The sequence below is a fragment of the Cynoglossus semilaevis genome, chromosome 11, assembly GCF_000523025.1.
Source record: "Cynoglossus semilaevis isolate Cse_v1.0 chromosome 11, Cse_v1.0, whole genome shotgun sequence".
In the NCBI taxonomy this organism is placed as follows: domain Eukaryota; kingdom Metazoa; phylum Chordata; class Actinopteri; order Pleuronectiformes; family Cynoglossidae; genus Cynoglossus; species Cynoglossus semilaevis.
In genome coordinates this window covers 6,028,966-6,048,436 of record NC_024317.1, presented here as the reverse complement: position 1 = coordinate 6,048,436, position 19,471 = coordinate 6,028,966, and the positions used below count along the sequence as shown (strand labels likewise).

Sequence of the window (19,471 nt, the reverse complement as noted above, 5' to 3'; positions counted from 1 at the left end):
GCATTATGTTATGTCTGTACGCTGTATACATTATCCCAGCGCTTGGGACTCCATGAACAAAGACGTGTTTTTCATTGAATTTTAGAGGAGAAAGACGGATCCATAATTCATGATGAGGAGAGTTGAGATGTACTTTGATGTGTGTCCTCGGGGTTGTTCATCCACAGACTGTACAGTTACAGAGATATGACGTGAGTTCATCTACAGTAGGCACACTGCCATGATCTTTTCATTTGTCGTATTACAGTAGAGACACAGATGAACAACAGATGAATTTTCCAAATTATCAAAGAGAATATCAAACATTTTCACGCTGCGTACTGAAAACTGTATGTGTGAAACTATTTAAAAACTCATCTGGCTGCAGCTCTGGAATATTAACATAAAGCATTATGTTATGTCTGTACGCTGTATACATTATCCCAGCGCTTGGGACTCCATGAACAAAGACGTGTTTTTCATTGAATTTTAGAGGAGAAAGACGGATCCATAATTCATGATGAGGAGAGTTGAGATGTACTTTGATGTGTGTCCTCGGGGTTGTCCATCCACACACTGTACAGTTACAGAGATATGACGTGAGTTCATCTACAGTAGGCACTGTTCTGACACATGATCTTTTCATTTGTCGTATTACAGTTGTAGGTCATGGTTCATTCACCTTCCCTCACTTCGTCCTTTGGGACACATATGTCAAACTCAAGGCACACAAACCCAATTTGGCCCGCCATGTCATTTTATGTAGGTATGGTTGTCTTATAATCAGGACATGATGCATGGGACCCGTTGGAGTGATCGGGTACTAGCAGAACTTGGGACAGGCTACATCACGTATCTACAACAAATCTGGACTAATGTGGTTCTGAAATGAGACCCTGAATTTTGTTATTTTAAGTCAATGATCAAACCGTGTCACCAAAGATGGCGCCACCTCTAAATATGTTGCCAAATCATGTGCCGTTCTCTGAGCCTGATTTATCAAAAAACAATGGAGTCATTTGTGTCATCAAGTGTTTAATGTCTAGATTTCTGCTCACTTTTTGTAAAAATGTATTAAGTTCAACATTTTGTAAATAAATAAGGAAAACTTAAGCAGCAAGTGCTTGGGTTAGTGGTAATTGTGTAGCCTGACTAGCAGGATAATGTTATTCTGCACGTACGGCTTCATGGACATGGAGAGCATGTGCTCGACGGACCGGCCTGCAGTCCAGATCGGTCTCTTCTTGTCTTGTTTTTTAAGATAGAATCTGGCAAACAGAATAATTCAATTGACAAAAAAAAAAAATCATTATAAAACACTGTACTACGCCATACATCCCAGACTGAAAAGGTGTCAGTGATGGAAGGACACAGCTTTGGTCCAATGATGTCAAAGGTTTAGTGAGAAGTTGAGATCTTCCTGCTGTGACTGAGATGTGTATGTCAGAGTGTGTGTGAGAGAGAGTGAGAGAGAGAGAGAGAAGGAAGAAGAGCACAGGTAGAAAGTAGGCCAGAGAGTGAAGTAAAGAACAAGGTGGAGCTGTTTCTGATACTTTGCTGGTCTGAGCTGCTACACGAGTTGCCCTGCAGCACAGTCTCTCTATCAGATTATTTTAAACCGATTTGAAATGGTACCTTATCCTCAACTCTGTATCTCTGTGTTTCTGTAAGCTGGTCTATTTTCGACCTGGGCATGTGTTTGTTGAAGAATACATCCTGATTTCACTGTTGGTATGAAAATTCAAGATGAGTCATTGTGTAAAGATTAAACCATTGAAGCACTCTCAAAAGTTATTTTTTTTCCTTCTCTTTTTCAGAAAAATCCCACCGTCTGTGAACCCGTCTTCTGACAAATGAGTTGTCCATGTAAGTCCTCTGTCTGACCCACAGCACTGATTTAACCTGTGTTGAAATTAATTAGAAAAATGTCAGGTACATCAGCTCCAGGTTTGACCTCTTGACCTTCAAGTTGTATTTACCTCTCAGGGATGCGCTGTTGATTTATTAGGGACAACTCTGTTCATTATAAAATCACTAACGAGACATGAAAGGGCGACTGATGTCCTTGTGAAATTCAAATTTTCAAACAAAAACCTTGCTACCAAGTTGCTGCTCGTGGTTTTTATTATTTGGTTTGTCATCCCACGCACAAGGAAGGCTTCAGGCCATATCAATAATAAATGAGGGTGTGATACTTTCCAGCAGATTTTTGCAGCAGCTTCAGTGATCATGTTGAAAAATGGCAGCGAGTGTCTTTTCTTTTACACTTAAAAAAATGGAGTTGCAGAGCCGAGCTCTGAGCCGAGCTCTGAGCTCTGAGCAGTTCTCCAGGCAGTGCAGTCGATCAGAGTTGCTTAGAGATAAGGAGCCGCAGCCTTCAGTGAATCACAATGTCCAGACAATAATGTGGGAGGTTGGAATAAAAAGATTCCTGCAAAAAACTTTCATAATACATGTACTTTAAAAGAAAGTGAAGAAAACTTTCAGAGACAACAAAAAATGCTGCAAAAGAAATCACGTCAACAATAAGATATTTTCATTGAAAAGAGAGAGTTTGATAATGTTGTGTGACCTGGCAGAGGGCGCTCTCCTCGTATTGTACTCTTATATATTACATTATTTCTTTACACAGTGTATCAGTGTCCTGGGTTTGAGCCTCAGAAGAATCACATACTTAATGGCGCCTCCTGTGGCTGCCTGTGTGGGTTGCACAGAACAAACTGTAATTGTACAGATGTATTCTTACAAAGTTACTCATTATTATTATTTTTAAATACGACTAATATAATATTTTTTTGCATATACACTTGAGATATTGAACCATAACATTCCCATTGAAACATTATATCTGAGTGGATTCAGTTCAGAGAGAAACTCGACAGCTTCCTGTCATTCCTCCGTCCATCCTCCTCACATGACACATTCACTCTCTATTCACCCAGTGCTCTTTATCACTGAAACACACATGCAGGACGAGAGACAGTGGCAGACACACACTCTTCTTCCTACAAAAACAGGGGTCGTGCCAGCCGTGCTGCTGCAGGCTAAAGATAACGGGGAGCTCCCCACAGCCGGGGAGTCTCCCCTGGGATATGAAATAACAGCACAGTTGTCGTTACGCTCAAAATCCGTCAAACCATAGCTGTGTTGGAGGACGCCAAGATTGTTTTGATTGTTGTCGTTCTCTTTGGAAACTCAGACGGAGGACAGTGTCTGTGTGGTGCAGCTCTATGTTGGGACAGGTTGAAATTGTTTTGACCATGTCTCTGACACGCTGCCATCAAAGCTGAGCTTGAACGAGAATGTCAGCAGAAGATGTAGCTTTCAGAAGGACAGGAGAGTGACTGATGGTGTGAGCCTCTGCTGGCTGTCTGCACACGAACAGAGGGAAAGACGGAGAGAACGCCAGGAACAGAGAACCCTGAATCACAGAGTAGAAATACCTTGGTCTCAACCGTCACTTTCACCGTCCTCTACCATCACAACACACTTTCATTTGCACAAAATAAACACTTGGAAATGTCTGTTTGTAGCTGTTAAAATGTTCTGTACATGTGCAGCTGGAAGGGTTCAGACCTGGAAATGCTGCGGAGAGCGATCGTGGCTGTCAACAATAACAATAACACAGAGAGAATACTGTTAAAGCTGCTAATGACACAATTAATCCATCTTTGTTTTATCCGTGACATTTAATTAGCCGTGAACAAACAACAGTAATCAGCCATGAAGTGTCTGTTTTCGTTATATATATACACATATATAATTATTATATTATTTATAATATATTTATATAGATGTATATATATATATTATTATTATTATTATTAACACATATTTAAAGCTGTAACAATGTAATCACCTCAGAGTTCCCACACACTGTGAAGAGGTCGTGTACAAAAGGAACTGGAGAAGATAATTGATGAACTCATATTGTGAATTATATTTGAACTTGAGAGCATCATTAGTGTAAATTAGTATAATTATATAATATACTGAGTATGAAGTATGGCAGTACAGAAAACAGCATGTANCATTTTATCTTCATATTTGCAACAATGTTAAGAAAGCTTGGAACTAATTTATCACCGTGGGAAATAAAGAAAAATGTTCAATTAGAGACAAAAACGATTATCAATGCTCACAAAGCAGAAGGGCAGAACAAGAAAAAAAGAAAATATAACTGATATGGAGACAGTACTAAAGAAGAGGTACATAATACAACTATTAAATAATAAACAAATAAAATATGTGAAAAAATCATATCTGACGATATTGAGACTAGAGAACTACACATGGAATTGTAGATCAGGACAAAATTATTTTCTGGTGAAGAGCTGCTAAAGCAGGTCTGATGAAAGATTATTATATTTTTTAATCAAATTAGGGAAAAAAGTGAACGTTATTGTCCTTATTGTTGGGAATCAAGGATTTGAGTCTTGTCTCGTCACAAAAGTGCTTTCAGAACTGTGAATCTCCTGGTGATGTAACGAATGAATAGAGAAAAATATAGGATCTGACCTGAACCAATCCCTGATTTAAATCCCGTAGGATACTGAATATAAGCATTAAACTGAGGACCTGAGTGGAAGCGTACTATATAGCCGAGCTCAGGAGATTGTTCAACAAAGAATGTGCTTTGATTCCTTTGAAACTGCACCACTTCTGTCTGGTGTTCTACAAAAGGAACACAAATCTAACCATAAGAAAAGATAGTTCTGTTGAACTCTGTGCTGAACCTGGTGCACTCAGAAACACAGAAGTTAAAATGTAGAAATATTTACCCAACGTTTATGAACGTTAATGATATATATGTATATATATTAGGGATATCGGCTGACCGATACTATCGACCTGATATTAGCATATTTTTTAATATCTGTAATAATCATTATCGGTTATCGGTTTTCCCTCCGATTATGACAACCCGATAACGCAATGCCTGGGCTTCGCCAAATGCTTCAGTGTTCTGAAGACCTTTTATTGAGACACAATTTGTTTTAAACTCTTTCCATCTCCTAAATGTGAAAGCACTCCGTGTGATAAAAAAAAATGCACCAGTTTCAAAGTTAACTCCCATTACAGTATTATGGTGATGTCACGTAGAGACTGAAAGACCTCTCCCACCCTCCCAGCCTCCCACCCCCAAATCACATGGTCAGCTCTCACATCGTGACAGGAAGTAACTGTTCATGCTTTCCTTCCTTCTGCAGCAGGAACTCTCCTGCCACTGTTGTTGATGTTGGGGGGGGGGAGGCTGGGTGTTAGTGTTAGATTTAAGTCTGGCTATTGTGTGTCAGGCCAAGGGCATTTCAACATGGGTGAGGTTGAAGGCTTAGCCTGTTGGGATTTATAGCCATGCTGTCGTTGGCAGGCTGAGAATGACTGTTGAGATCTCACTCATGCAATGGAGCTGATAGACTCTGAATTAATGAAGGTACTATGTCTTTACTGGCTCTCATTAAAACAATTGTCCCAGGCACTGTGGCTGTCCTGGTGTTAAAACATCTACATTGTATAATCAAACAATCCAAAAAAATCGAAAACTAAAGGTTAAATGAGCATAATAATGCTAACATATATGCATATATATGTATATAAATATATATAAAATACTGTAGATGTATATACTGTAGATATACAGTTATACATACCAATATATATATTGTCCTAATCACTACTTCCCATGTATGTGTATATATATATATACTGTCTATATATGCAGTATATTTATAAAATTAATACAGATACAAATACATCTACACGTGTATATACTGTATATGTAAATATATATAAATTGTATATATAAATTCATCTCACTGTAGTAGTTGTTAAATCCTACATTGCAAAAATAGAAAAATAAAGGTCACACTTTTAAAGTTTACAAAAGGAGAGCTATTTGAAGAGTAACAATTAACAAAAAAACGTTGACTCATGTTGGAGTGAGTGTGTTCCACTTCAGTGTGAATGAGGGTGAAGTTCCTTGTATTTCAGTTCCCTACTGTAACGTATGTACATTGATGAGAACTCGTTACTGTCTGTGGTGGCGTCCGTGCCTCTCTGTCTCTTTGCATTAGTCCGTCTGATTTGCCCTGAATCTACAGAGACACGGGGGCCACAGCTGTAGCCCACAACCCTCTTCTTCTCGCTCCCTCTGCCTCAGTGTGGGCAACAACCAGCCATCAACACAGTATCAACAGTTGCCTGTTGATAAAATAATAATATTTTTCATAGATTTCTAATTTTATTCTGAACTTTAAAAAAAAAAGGTGCGCCTGCTTCTTTGACATGTCTTAACTGTTTCGTGTAGATGTAATTTTACAGGACAAAGAAGAGAAAAGGGTGCTTTGTTATCGAGCTGTATACTGCAGTATATTTCCAATCTCTTTCTCTCTCTCCTACATCTTTGGCGTTAAAGCTCAGAAACTCTAGGTAACCTTGGAGGACAGATAACCTTACTGCTAAAGGCAACCTCTCACTTTCTACAGAAAAATAAGCTCTGGCTTTAGTCCCAGTCTCCTGTGTTGTCCTAGTGCCATGAAGAGATCGAACTAAATCTGAAAGGTCATCAACTTGGACCTGTCCTCTCTGCCTTTGAAACATGTCCAGTGACTTTTGTGACATTTTGCTTCTGATCGTTGTGGTCATTTTTGGATATTTGGACAATTTTACCTCGTGGAATCAAAGAAGGACGTTGATGAGGTCAGAGCTGTTTGGAGAGAATGGTTTACTTTGGACTTCTGCCATGAACGCTCCACACAGCTCAGCTTGATGCAAATGGAATATATGGAAATTGGCAGTTTTTACATTTTAGATTTTTCCACTATTATTAAGGCTATGTGGGGATTTTTCTTTTTTATTTAGCTTAATGATAATAATAAATAATGTAAAAATATTCTTTAAACGTGTCTCCACTGTGATAGAACAAAGTATAGTACATTAATCAATGTCACCCATGAACTCAATCTGGTCCACCATACTGTCTAATCCAGATTCCAAAATCTTGATTTTTAGCCTCCCTAAACACGGTGAGCTTTGAGATGATTTTACGCTCAAAAGCTTTGGTGAAATTAAAACACAGTCTGTATAAATGAAAACGATTTAACGTTACAATTTGACAAAATCATACATTTATTTTAAAGATCGCTGATGTGACACAGGCTTTGCGAATAAAAAAAAACAAACTCCAAACTGCCAAGCCCTAAAATAACTACATTTTCAAAATCAAAAACTAGTTTTGAGGACACGGGAACATCTGTTGTCGTATTGAAGCAGTTAAATGGTGTCACTGCCTTTCACTGACTTCCTTTCTGGTACGGGGTCTTCAGAGATTGGCTAAAATGAGTGGGTCATCTATCAAAACAGAGGGGAGAGTGGAAAATTTATAGCTGCAAAAATAGGGCACAGTGCAGCGCTGATGGAACAGAGAGAGAGTGTAATTAGGACAAGGTTAGTCTGCTTCACATGCATGCCCACACAAACAGTCCATGTATTAGTCTAATTACCTGGAGCACGTGCACACACACACACAGGTCGCTGAGTGTGTGTGCATGCTGACTAACAAACACTCAGACTTTCAGTGACTGATGAATTATTCAGTGACTTCTCACTTAAAGGAGCCAAACCTTAGCAATTAAACAGAATTCTAGAAAATTCTGATTTCATTGCTACTAAGAAGCGAATACTATTTCACACATTTGAATGTATAGTCACACCATTATTTATTTATTTATTTATTTTAAATAAGCACATACCTTTAACACACACCGTGACTCTTTCGTTACCACATGGTGGCGTTGGTCCTTTGTACCAAACAGATTCAACTTGTTTACTTTTCCTTTTGGCGTTCCTCCTTGCTGTCTCCTCTATCAGCGGACTGAGCTCCTTACAATGTCCTTTCCACCACCTCAGATTACAGACACAATGACTCGTCTTCACACCTTCGTGTTCCCTTTGGATTACTTTCATTTTCATTCCTGTCAAAACCCACACCTTTTCCTCGCAGTTTTTCTCTCACGTCCTCTGGTACTCTTCTTCTTCTTCTTCTTCTTCTTCTTCTTCTTCTTCCTCTTCTTCTGCTACGTTGCATCTGCATTTTTAATGTTTGCTTAAAATATGTGCACAGCTATATATAACAACAATGTGAAAATAATATTTTTTGCTGCCATGATGGACGCAGCCAAAAACCAAAAGTGGTTCAAGCCTGTAACTGTATGCCCTCCCTCTGCTGTCATTCAAATCAGCAAATATTTTTATGATGTTTAGATCCCAACATAGATTTAAACTCTGACAGGTATTTGTCACCTGGTGGCGTTGTTGTTCATATCTGTTAATGATAATGTTGGTGGTCATCTCCTGAGGGAATGACAAAATAATCCAGTAAAGAGAAATTATTTTTGACTCTGCACATCTCTGTGTTCAGGAGTAAACAGCCTTGTAGCTAGTAAAGGTTGGTTGTATATTTAAATGTCATGTGCATTTATTTTGCATAGCTTAATAAATGATGTATTAACCTCTGCCTCTCAACACTGCAGGTGCGGCGACTGCAGTATAGAGGCTAATAGTATCCACTGAAGCTCGTTATTTATTCATCTATTTTTATAAACTGCCTATTGTCACATACTAATGTCTTTAATATCATGGGATGTGTGCTTCAACCTCTTGTTTTACTTGATTTCCTTATTTAAGAAAATGGTATAAAGACGAGTCCAAGTATCCTGTCCGTGATCTCCCTCTACTGGTTGGTGACAGGAACTGCCTGTGTCGTTCAGGCCGCAGAGAATAGGTAGACTCAAAAAGTGGACTTAAAGCCAAAAGTCCATCTCCCCGCTACAGGAGCAGATGGCAGCTCACCAGCACACAAGACAGGGAGGTGCTGCCACCAGACGCTCCGAGCAGGGTGTAAATACACAATCAAACACTGACAAGTTACTGCTGCTGTGTATGTGTGTGTGTGTTCCACGTCTGTGGACCTGTGAAAGGCTTGACCTAGTTTTTTTTTGTTACCTTTTTCTTCTCTCAGAGTCAAAATGCCTCTCAACCTCTATTAACATTACTCTGTACAAGGTTTGTAGGTGGAGCGCTCAGATCTGTAGATAGAATTGAAACATAAACATCAGTGACTTTACTCCAGGATTTCACGTTATTATTTTTGTACTACAGATTCTATTAACCTTCAATGACTCTAAAGCATTTTGATGAATTGTGCTGTGCCTCAGGCTGGGATTTGACATTTTTGAAAGTCCAGTGAATATGTTGAATTTTTTTTTCGTAAGTATGATAGCAACACTAGTAGTAATTGTAACTCAAAACGAATCTGTCGCCTGCACTTTAGTTAAATGAAAATCTAAATTTGAGAAACAGCATCTGTTATAACTATAACTGTTAAATGTATTGATTTACACAGAACATAGTTGAAAATGGTAAAAGCAACAAGTTGTAACTATCAAAATCCATTACCATTGTCTTTAAGAGTACTGTAAATCATTTTGTATTTGTTTTTTTTTTAAATATCCTGGCATTTGAATCTGCAAAATGTCTGAGTCAATATGTCAGAAACCAAATTTTTGTAACATTTATTTACATTTTAAAATTTTGCCTTTTAACACATTTATTGCTAGAGAGAAAATCATGACGTTATCAGTGGAACTGCAGCATAAATTGCTAAATGGGTTTTGATTTTATTAAATAAGAAGCAAGAGTTGAAAATGATTGATTGACAGAAGATGTGTAAATGAAGCAGTGTTAATTGATTTAAATCCATTTAGGTGTGTTTCTACTGTGTTTACTTTTGTAGATAGTGAATCAGTCACATGAGAAAGTACAAATAATAACAACTGTATACATGCAACGACAGATAACTAAAAACAGGCTTCAATATCAGAATGTAATGCTCTGCAACTGACAGTGTACAGTTTGTGATGCTGCTGTCACTGTTAATGCCACTATCGCTGACAGTTTGAGCCCAGCTAGTCGTCACGATGAGGAGAGTATGCTAAAGCCTAGCTGAGTAGCGTTTCACGGCAGGATATGAAGCAGTTAGTTAATGTGCCATAAAAGGATTTAGAGGATTTGACCCTATCAGTGGAGACGACACTCAGAGAGGCTATGTTAATGATGCTAAATGAGTCTGCGTCCACGGCATGCTAATGCTGCTGACATAAAAGCCCGGCTTAGCATTTATATGGACTTTTTTTTCCATAGGAGAAGCTTGAAATATGAAATAATAAAGTCTTAATTTGTGCAAACATCATGTGGAGAGGAAGTAACACGTTGTTTGTTCAGTGCTTTCTCTGAGGCGCTGCTGCGGAACCTGAGCTGAAAATGAAGTGCAATGTTAAAGCTGAGCTGCTTTTCTCACGTCCCCTCTCACATTAGCTGTCACACATTTCCCTGGCTGTAATTATCTCATTCTCTCCTCTTGTGCAGATTTTCAGCTCAATGGAGTGATGTTATTTTTGGAAAATTTTCTCCCCTCTCGGCCCCACAGGCATATCAGTTCGTGTTATAATTCAAAAAACACATTCAACAAAGGCATCACCGTCCTCATCATTATCCTGAATTAACCAGATATGTGCACAGAAACTGTATTAAAAAAACAAAACAAAACAAATACATGATATGATCTAGATCATGTTGGTAATGTTGGTAACAAAATATTTTAACTCAACGTTAACATGGACACTCCTAATTCCCCTTTTCTATTCTACTTTTCTGAAAACCACATTTGAATATTTGGTGTTGTTTTACAATACACAGAAAATAGCAAACATCTCTGGGGCAAGATGCAGCTGTTGTTTAAAAATCAAAAGCATCATGGCCCATTTTTATCAGCAACCTGTTACATATATGTATTAGAAATTATGTACATCAATGCTATAATATCTGGGCTTTTATCTCTTCTACTGTGTAAAGTACACTTGTTTACTATACAGTTATTGTGCACTGTTGGAGGTATAATTCTGCAAAGACTGTGGAAACGGAATTGTTGGGCAGCAAACTCAGCTTAGATTTTTCCTATAAATCTCAGTACAGATGGATGAAATCTTTTTTATTATTTTTTTCATCAACATTGAAGTCTTTTTTTGAGGAACACCAGTCTAATAGGTAACTGAGGTCATACCCTTTGTGCACAATAACATATGTATTTACCTTAAAACCCTGTTCCTCTTCACGTCATGCCTTGTCCTTAACCATCCATCTCTTTTGAATTGCCAGAGCAGTGGCACAGTTTTGGTGGGAGGACGGGGCTGCCAAGTCCTGCTGCCCACCTCCCACTGGCCAAGCCCACTTCACTGTTAGTACTATGACAGTCTGAGTGTCATTCTGGGTTCGTTTTGTAAAGACAGGCCTGGGGTCCTGTGACCAGTGCCACTGATACTCACTGGATGTGGGCAGAGAAAGGAAGAGTACAGTGATGGAGTAGAGAGATTTTATGTTGCAGAGTATATTGGGACCAAACAGTGTGTGCTGAAGGCTGGAAATGGGATTTCCCCAAAATCTGCTTTTTGTCTAGAGGTAAACTTTAGAGGATGCAGAGAGGCAGGCAGAGGCAGCAGGTATGTGATGTGATTTAATATATGTAAATTTAAAAATGATTTGTACATTTTTTGTTTTTATCACACATGACTAGCTGTCACACATTTCCCTGGCTGTAATTATCTCATTATCTCCTCTTGTGCAGATTTTAAGCTCAATGGAGTGATGTTATTTTTAGAAAATGTTCTCCCCTCTCGGCCCCACAGGCGTATCTGTTTGTGTTATAATTCAAAAAACAGATTTAACAAAGGCATATTAACTTTCTTCCTGATATTCGATATATACATGTTTTGTACACCTAATTTCTGATGTCTAGTAATATTTATTTATTTATCTGTACAAACCACTGTATGAGTATGAGATTAATTAAATGAGCTGCAATGCTGCCATCTAGTGACTTTCACTGTAATATACAGCCGTTTATCCCCAAAACTATTTTTAGGGCATACATCATTTCGCGAAACCCAGGCTTTGCAATATCAGGTTTTCTGAAAAAAAGAAAAATATTATTCCACATTCCTACGCATCCATGGTAGTATTTAGCACCTTTAAAAAATATGGTTGTCTTTATTGACACCAAATATTTGTCGTGGCTGCTGCTGTAAGGTCCTGCATAACTGTGGAGGTGTCTAGAGATGCCGATGACTGTCAGTAATTGTTCTGTAATCCATGCCCTTACTGCCTGAACAGCTCCTCTTTCTTCAACATGTTTTCATATTCATTTGCAGCTGTTTAGAGTTCAGTTGTGGGAGGCAGTGGAAGACTCATTCACTCTCAACAATGTTTCACTTGCTGTTTGTTGTCTGATGTGGCACATGAGTGGGCGTGTGTTTGTATGATTGTGCTGATAGCCACTGCTGAGTCTGGGTGTTTTTGACTGTTTACAGACAGCCAATTCTACCAAATTAAACTTTTTCTAAAAACTTTCCTAAACGTTTTTCTATTTATATTTTGCTAGAATTATTGTCTTTAAAGTTGTATTAGAAGGACTAAAAGACCTTTAAACACAGGACATTTTGCTAATTAGTGAACAGCATTGGAGGAAGTTGATTATAGCATAGGTTGGTAAAAGAACTGGTAATTTTCAAGGTGGTCAGGAGTGGCAGAAAAGTACAAGATTGAGGTTCAGGACATATATGACACATAGTAAAACAATAATAAGAAGTCTAAACTCATAAAAGATGGGTAATATTTCGAATACATGTCAGTGAAGAAAAATACTACACTCTGGAGATTGCACTGCAAAGCAAGTGGACAAAAGAAGATCCCTGGGAAGATTAAGGGGCATCGGGCAGGTTGTCATAAGAATTGTCAGTGTAACAGAAAAGCAGGGCAAAAAATAAGGTCAAATGAAAGAAAATTGTGTGCTGAGGGTATTATTTGGAGCCTAAGAACTTCTTCAAACCCTTACCCCCAACTGCTGGGTCTAATTTCTAACTCTGATACACACAAACGTCCAGAACCACATTCCTTTAACCCCTATATTGAATTCCTGTTTGTCTCTGTTTTCCAGGAGTCACATTCGAGGTCATCGGTTTACTTGATTTGGCCTGAGGGTCTTCTAGACGGTTGATTGTCCTCACCAACATGAAAGGGTTGGGCACCAACCGTAACAGACATCTGTCTGAATCTTGTGAGCCGTCATCACTTCACCCAGAACCCTACTACTCTCCCAACACCAGCACTTTGCCTCGCAGTCCTTACTTGCTGAGCCCCACGATGGACCACTACAGTTCCATGGACCCCCACCTCTATCCCTTAGCCAACCCACAATCCTTTCCACCAGACACCATGTTGCCATTCAACAACCAGATGTCTAACAGCACCTCCTTCCCTGGGATTCATTACAACTCTTACGACCAGTCGGACTTCTCCCCACCTGGAGACAGTATTGGTGGGATAAGCACAGGAACCATGGGGGCTCCAATGTCCATGGGCATGGGAACTGGCATGAGCGTGGCAGGGTTAGGTGGGCGACGACCTATGATTACAAGTGGCTCAGCGACCATATCCCATCACATGACCAAGAACCAGGCACCACCCAGCCTGCTGCAGTTTGACAAGCAGCTACCTACAGGGTGTGACGGGTTCAGTACGTTGCAGTTCCACCGAGCGTCTGCTGTCGCTTCCTCCAAGCAGAGCACCGACAGTCCCGGTCGCATCCGCTACATGTTGCACTCTGTGCAAAAGCTCTTTGCAAAGTCTCAGTCTCTGGAAAGCCAGACCATGAAACGAAACATGAACGGGCGCTCAACAGGCAGTGGTGGAGGTTCATCTGGCACGGAGGATGGGGGGAAACAGAATCGCAGATCCAAAAGTAAAGATCGTGGTACAAAGTCAGAGGTCTCCAAGAGACGACCACGCTCCAACATGTCAGGTTACTGGAGCTCGGATGATTTGGACAGCAGTGATCTGAGCAGCTACCACAACGCCATGATGAGTCTAGGGCATCAAGGTGGTCAGGAGAACCAGAGCAGATACATCCACAGCGGCTACAACACCATCAGCTCCACAAAAAGCAGCAATGACATCAAGTATCAGGCACTGTCTGTCCCTGTGGGTGGAGGAGGTGGTGGCCTAAGTGTAACTAGCGGAATGGCAATAAATGACAGTGACTATGTCAAAGGAGGATCCTGGTCTACTCTGACTATGGGCCAGCCGAGGCAGGTGATTCAGAAAGGTTCCTCTACTCTGGATAGATCCATGATTAAGTCCAAATCCTACCAGCAGGAACTAACCTGCAACTACCTACAGGTCGGAAGGAGGGTGAGTATACCTAAAGTGACCACCAGGGTTGACTAAATTATATTAGATTTATGCTCGTTTTCATTAAATGTTATCTATTCAGACTTGTGTGGTATTTTACCAACATAGCTAAAAAAACCCAGACTAATTTTGGCAACTTAATGCTGCTTGTAGGGAGATTGGAGTAGCACATTAGGCAGCAGCGGGGGAGCCAATGAGATCCCATGTCGGCGGATGCGGAGTGGTAGCTATGTGAAGGCCATGGGGGATCTGGAAGACAGCGATGACTCAGAGGGAAGCCCAAAACCTTCTCCAAAATCGGCTGCACGTCGTCAGAGCTACCTCAGGGCTACACAGCAGTCTCTGAGCGACCAGCTACCCCCACGCAAGTAAGAGAATAAACTTAGAAATAGAACAGTGCTTTTTAGGCAGTTCATGTGAACACAACACAGCAAGGGGTAGTGGCCCGCTGGCATATGTGAAATTGATCTAATGACTTCAAAAACAGACGATTAAAGCTAAAAACAAATATGCAAATGTATTCTCATACTGTGGGCTTCTTAAAAATATGCCCAAACATTTTTTTATGTCTACTTTAATTTGTCAGTTTCCTTCTGTTTACAAACTGACGATATCTCTGATTGGCTATAATTAAAGAGAGTGATTAACACTTCACATGTAAAAACACATTGCTATATTTACCCACTGAGAAAATGCACTCGGCAATCAAAAGAAAACAAATAACAGTCTCTTTCAGCCACTCGTGTTTCTTTGCTGAGCTTCACTTTGCCGGGAAAACACAACATACACATGAAGTCCACACTGTGCTTACTCACGTGTATAATAAAGTGGCGTCAGACTCCTGTTGTCCGCCACATGCCACTTACTTCTGTGACAATTTACCATCCGTCTGCTCTAACCACAAAGCTGAGTCTGCAGATCCACTATAACACTTCCTGTCCTCCTGAATTTCTAACATTTTCAAAAGTGCAGAGATTTGCAAAAATATAATAATTGAATACACATTTCTTAAATACATACAGAGAGAGAGAAGGGAAAATAGAACCTAATACAAGCATCATATTAAAAGCCTCAACTAATTATATACACGCTTGCTAAGTTCTATGCGATGTAAGTAGGGTACATTTTTCTGTTTTGTTTACTTTAAAAAACGTACAGTATGTCTGAAAACTGCTGACTCTTATCCACCAAAGAAGAAAAAACATTTTTATTTAAATTTTTCAAAGACAGGATTTTCTTTAAATAGTTAGAATAATTAGAATTTATAAAGTTTATCTGTGAATCAGAGGCACAAGTGAATCAGAAATCTTTATTTAAGAGAAAAGAAAAAAATTCAATATCTGGTGCTAAATATTTTTTTGTAGTGCCAAAAAGTCTCTTCCACTGTTCCACACTAGAAAGCATGCAGACATTTTTGTGGTAAAGTAAAAATATAACGTATGGTGTCCTACTGTCCCTACATTTATGTACGCTATATACAATATTTTATAAGATCTTTGTTTAAAGGTATTAGAATTTATTCCTCCCTGAAAGTCATCTGAAGGACTAATCCTACTCCCCCTGCCAATCCCTCACCCCCCACCCTGTTTTGGTGGGAGCAGCAGAACCCTGGATTTTTCCTTGTTGCAGGGGGAGCTGGATGCACTTTGGTCTCCACTCCACAGTGTGTCCCCTCTGCATCAGATGGGCAGGTCAATGAGCAGGTCAGTGGTAGGTCTGTGAGTAACATCTCAGGGGTTTAGTGCAGAACACTTCATTCTGGATGCAGGATTGCTTCATTGTGTTTGGCTTTGCACTTGCCCCTCGGGTGTATGTAAGTCATAGTTTAGAGTCAAGTTGATTCAGTATTCTCCACCACCGTTACTTTACTAAAGCTGGTAAGTGTTATTTGTCCATTCCATTTAGTTAGTGTCCACCTTAACTATGACATCCGTTTGCTTTGGCAGTAGTGCTGCAGTTCACAGTCACTGTGCTCCAACAACGAATATGAAGAATTACTTTTGTGCTCATCCAATTATTCGGATGCTCCTTTTCTTTGGCTGTGGCGCTGTGATAACACTGAGAGCTGCTGTCTATGAAACTAGCTTTGCATGAATAGATGAATAAGTCTCATTTACAGATAAAACATTGTTACGGATTTAAAATGAACTGCAAACCAACAATCATTTTCTTATATATACTATAAGAAAAATGATGTTGGTATAGTCTGAGTTATTTTGGTATTGTTTTGTTGTTCTATTATTGTTTCTGTTGTTTTACTATCTTATTAGTGTTTGAAAAGAGAGATATAATTTAATTTGTCTGCTTACGTCCTGAGAAATCCCTGTTCGATAAGTCGATTACACTAGTAGAGCATTGTTGTTTAGATCAATTTAAATCAATTAACTCAAACAAATCATCTTCAAAAGAACAATTTACATTTACATGGACATTAAATGAAATTATGATAATAAGGCCTGAGTTGTGATAAAGGGGTTTATCTGTGCAGAGTCTTGCTGTATTGCGCCAAAAATAATGTCACAAGTACCTAAAAATGTCGCCTTCTTTGGGAGTTGTCACATTGGTCGTCCTGGCAGAGATATGACAGAGATTTTACACCAGATGCCCTTCCTGATGCAACCCAACCTGGGATTGGGGGTGGGGTGGTCTTGCAGGTGGTGGTCCAACTACTGCATCACTCTAACTAAAAAGGCTAAAACCTTGTGTTAAAATGAGTTTCATGGAAACTTGGTTGTTTCAATTTGAGATTTTAAATTTAGCTTAGCTTGGTTATGCTAATCATGTCATCCGGTGCATTTTGTGTTGCATTACTGTTACCTGCTTGGTCAATCTATCAATGGTAATTAAGGTTTTTTTTTCTCCAGAAACATCCCAAGATAATGAAAAGACATAAAACTGCATGAGGATAGAATGGCTGCTGATGAACATGCATTTTTGTATTTATTTTCAGAGAAAATGTGCAAAAAAACTTCAAGTTTTATTGGAGTTAATTTTCTCCTGCCTTGCATCAATTTCTCCCTTTTTTCTAAGTCATCACATTTAAAAAAAAATGGAACTCTCCATCGTTACACTTCTTTAATTCTCCTCTGAAGTTTTACAGTTTGTCTTCGCCAAATCTCTCTTATCTCATTCCCTCCTGTTTGATCTTACTTTCTCCCCAGCTGTCTTCCGTCTCTCAGAGAGCTCTCCAATAACCACAGCCTTGACAACCTTGACTGCATCGAGGGCACGAGTTTGTCTTTGCCACGCTGGGAAGATGATGACCTCAGCCAGGCCTGCAGCACCCTGGGTAGACGTAGCTGCATGGCACAGGTCAGTACCCATGAAAGAAGATAAAAATTCTTAAAGTAAACATTGTGTTAATGATCCATTGGGGGCTTTTTTTGGTTCATTTTATTATTATTATTATTATTATTATTATTATTAAAAAAATGTTTGCAGTTAAACAGCACAAACACTGCTTACTCTGTCAATCTTGTCGCCTTTGTGCCTTCCAGCTACGGAACCTGGAACTGAGTCGTCATTATGAGGACCACAGCTCAGACTCCACGTTCAGAGATTCTCATTCCCATTCTCAGGACAATCCCGAGCCTCCGGACTTGCCCATGCCGACATGCTTCCGTTCTCGTAGCCACAGCTACCTGAGAGCCATCCAGGCTGGCTGTTCCCAAGATGACGAAACGGCATCTATAGACTCAGGCTGCTCACCACCTCCGACTGACACAACTGTCCGCACATATAGCACCAGCACTGGTGAGTCGCTAGCGAAATAATGGATGAGTTGTACTAAATATATTGATTTAAATAAGCTTTTTAATCTCCATCATTTTTGGAGGAGGGTTGAATGCCTTTTAGAATGACTAAGATCCATTAGGATAGTATTTGCTCCATACAGTATTTTTCCAAAACATTACTTGAAACACTCTCACCCTCCCACCCCTCCTATTACATTACCTTTCAACCTGACAAGAGACTATTCCTCCTGTGTGCAAACACCAGAAGTCTTTTAGTTCAAATGTAGCCTTTTGCCCACACTAGATGACCTTTCTGCCCAATGGAAGATATGGAAAGAACAGTTTGGCTCTTACCTGAGAGCCACAGGCTTGGACAAAGCCCCAAAGGAGAAACAGCTTGCAATTTTTCTGCAGCGTTTTGGGACAGACAGACCGAGCATCCTACCCACACACACAGGTAATGGTTTGAAAACCAGCCCCTTTCTCCCATAAAACGTATTTGTCATGCTTCCACTGGGTGAACTTTGCAGGCAAAAAAAAAAAAATCATGACACCCACGTATAGTACCCGTTGTTAGAGATGATTATTTGTGTAATTACATGCAACAGTGAGGATTTCTGCAGGCTTTTGAACTTAGAAAATAATATCTTTGTGGAAATGTGCATTTTTTCTTTTTCTTTTTTTTATTTATTGAACGGTGTAGCTTTTTATAAAGTCAGTGCGGCAGAGAATGTGGTGCTTTCACGTAAATGGTAATTTCCATCCTTTCCTGGACTTGATGAAGACATTCTGGTCAGGGTTCTTTTTTTAAATGTGACAAGTGTTGACACTACGAACATCTTGGAAAACAAACAAAGCACCTTACCATTTATGCTTCAGGTTTTATTCTATAATTTATGAAAATACGTCTTGTATATTTAGTGTAACTTCATTCACTAGTATTTTATGTTCTGTGACACCAAACTACTGCGACTTACTACCTTTGTTTTCTTTTTACAAGGCTGAACAAATAAACAACATGCTTCGAGAAAAAAAAAAAGCAAGATGCTAGCTTGTCTAGTTCTCGGCAAAATCATGAACACGGTCCAGTGACGAAAGAGATTAAAATGGCCGAGGCGTCACTAAAAGCATCATCATCTCACAGTTTACTCCGCCTCCTTCTCTGTCCAAAAGAAAACTAAACCACCAAGCTCTCCACTCACTTCATTTCAGTTCAGTTCTCCTCTCAGACAATACTACTTTCTATAACTGACCTGGGGTAAGACATAATTCTTTATTTTAAAGATATTGATGAAGACATTTTACTGTGCAGACTCCAGATTGTTACTTATGTTTTTCATATTACTTGCCAGCGCCTGGTCGCTGGCAACGTATTAAACGCGTGACTGCTCTATTTACTGTCATTAAAACTGTGTCAACTTGAACAAATATTCCTGTAGGAGTCCAACTGGTTTTTA

At 39.4% G+C, this 19,471-nt stretch overlaps 1 protein-coding gene across 5 annotated transcripts in view; it reads left to right on the top strand.

Moving 5' to 3' along the window:
• The window catches only part of dlgap4b (discs, large (Drosophila) homolog-associated protein 4b), a 76,430-nt gene that overhangs the window by 44,043 nt on the left and 12,916 nt on the right, over positions 1 to 19,471 (top strand). For 3 of the 5 annotated variants that reach the window (XM_008320243.3, XM_025060505.1, XM_025060506.1), the window contains 6 exons: positions 1,797 to 1,845; positions 13,028 to 14,280; positions 14,434 to 14,648; positions 17,442 to 17,592; positions 17,778 to 18,033; positions 18,319 to 18,471. In XM_008320243.3, coding sequence (XP_008318465.1) covers positions 13,102 to 14,280; positions 14,434 to 14,648; positions 17,442 to 17,592; positions 17,778 to 18,033; positions 18,319 to 18,471 — 1,954 coding nt within the window. In that variant the 5' untranslated portion in view covers positions 1,797 to 1,845; positions 13,028 to 13,101. Of the gene's footprint in view, positions 1 to 1,796; positions 1,846 to 13,027; positions 14,281 to 14,433; positions 14,649 to 15,881; positions 15,984 to 17,441; positions 17,593 to 17,777; positions 18,034 to 18,318; positions 18,472 to 19,471 lie in introns of all 5 variants that reach the window. The other 2 variants (XM_017036663.2, XM_025060507.1) reach the window with 2 other exon arrangements.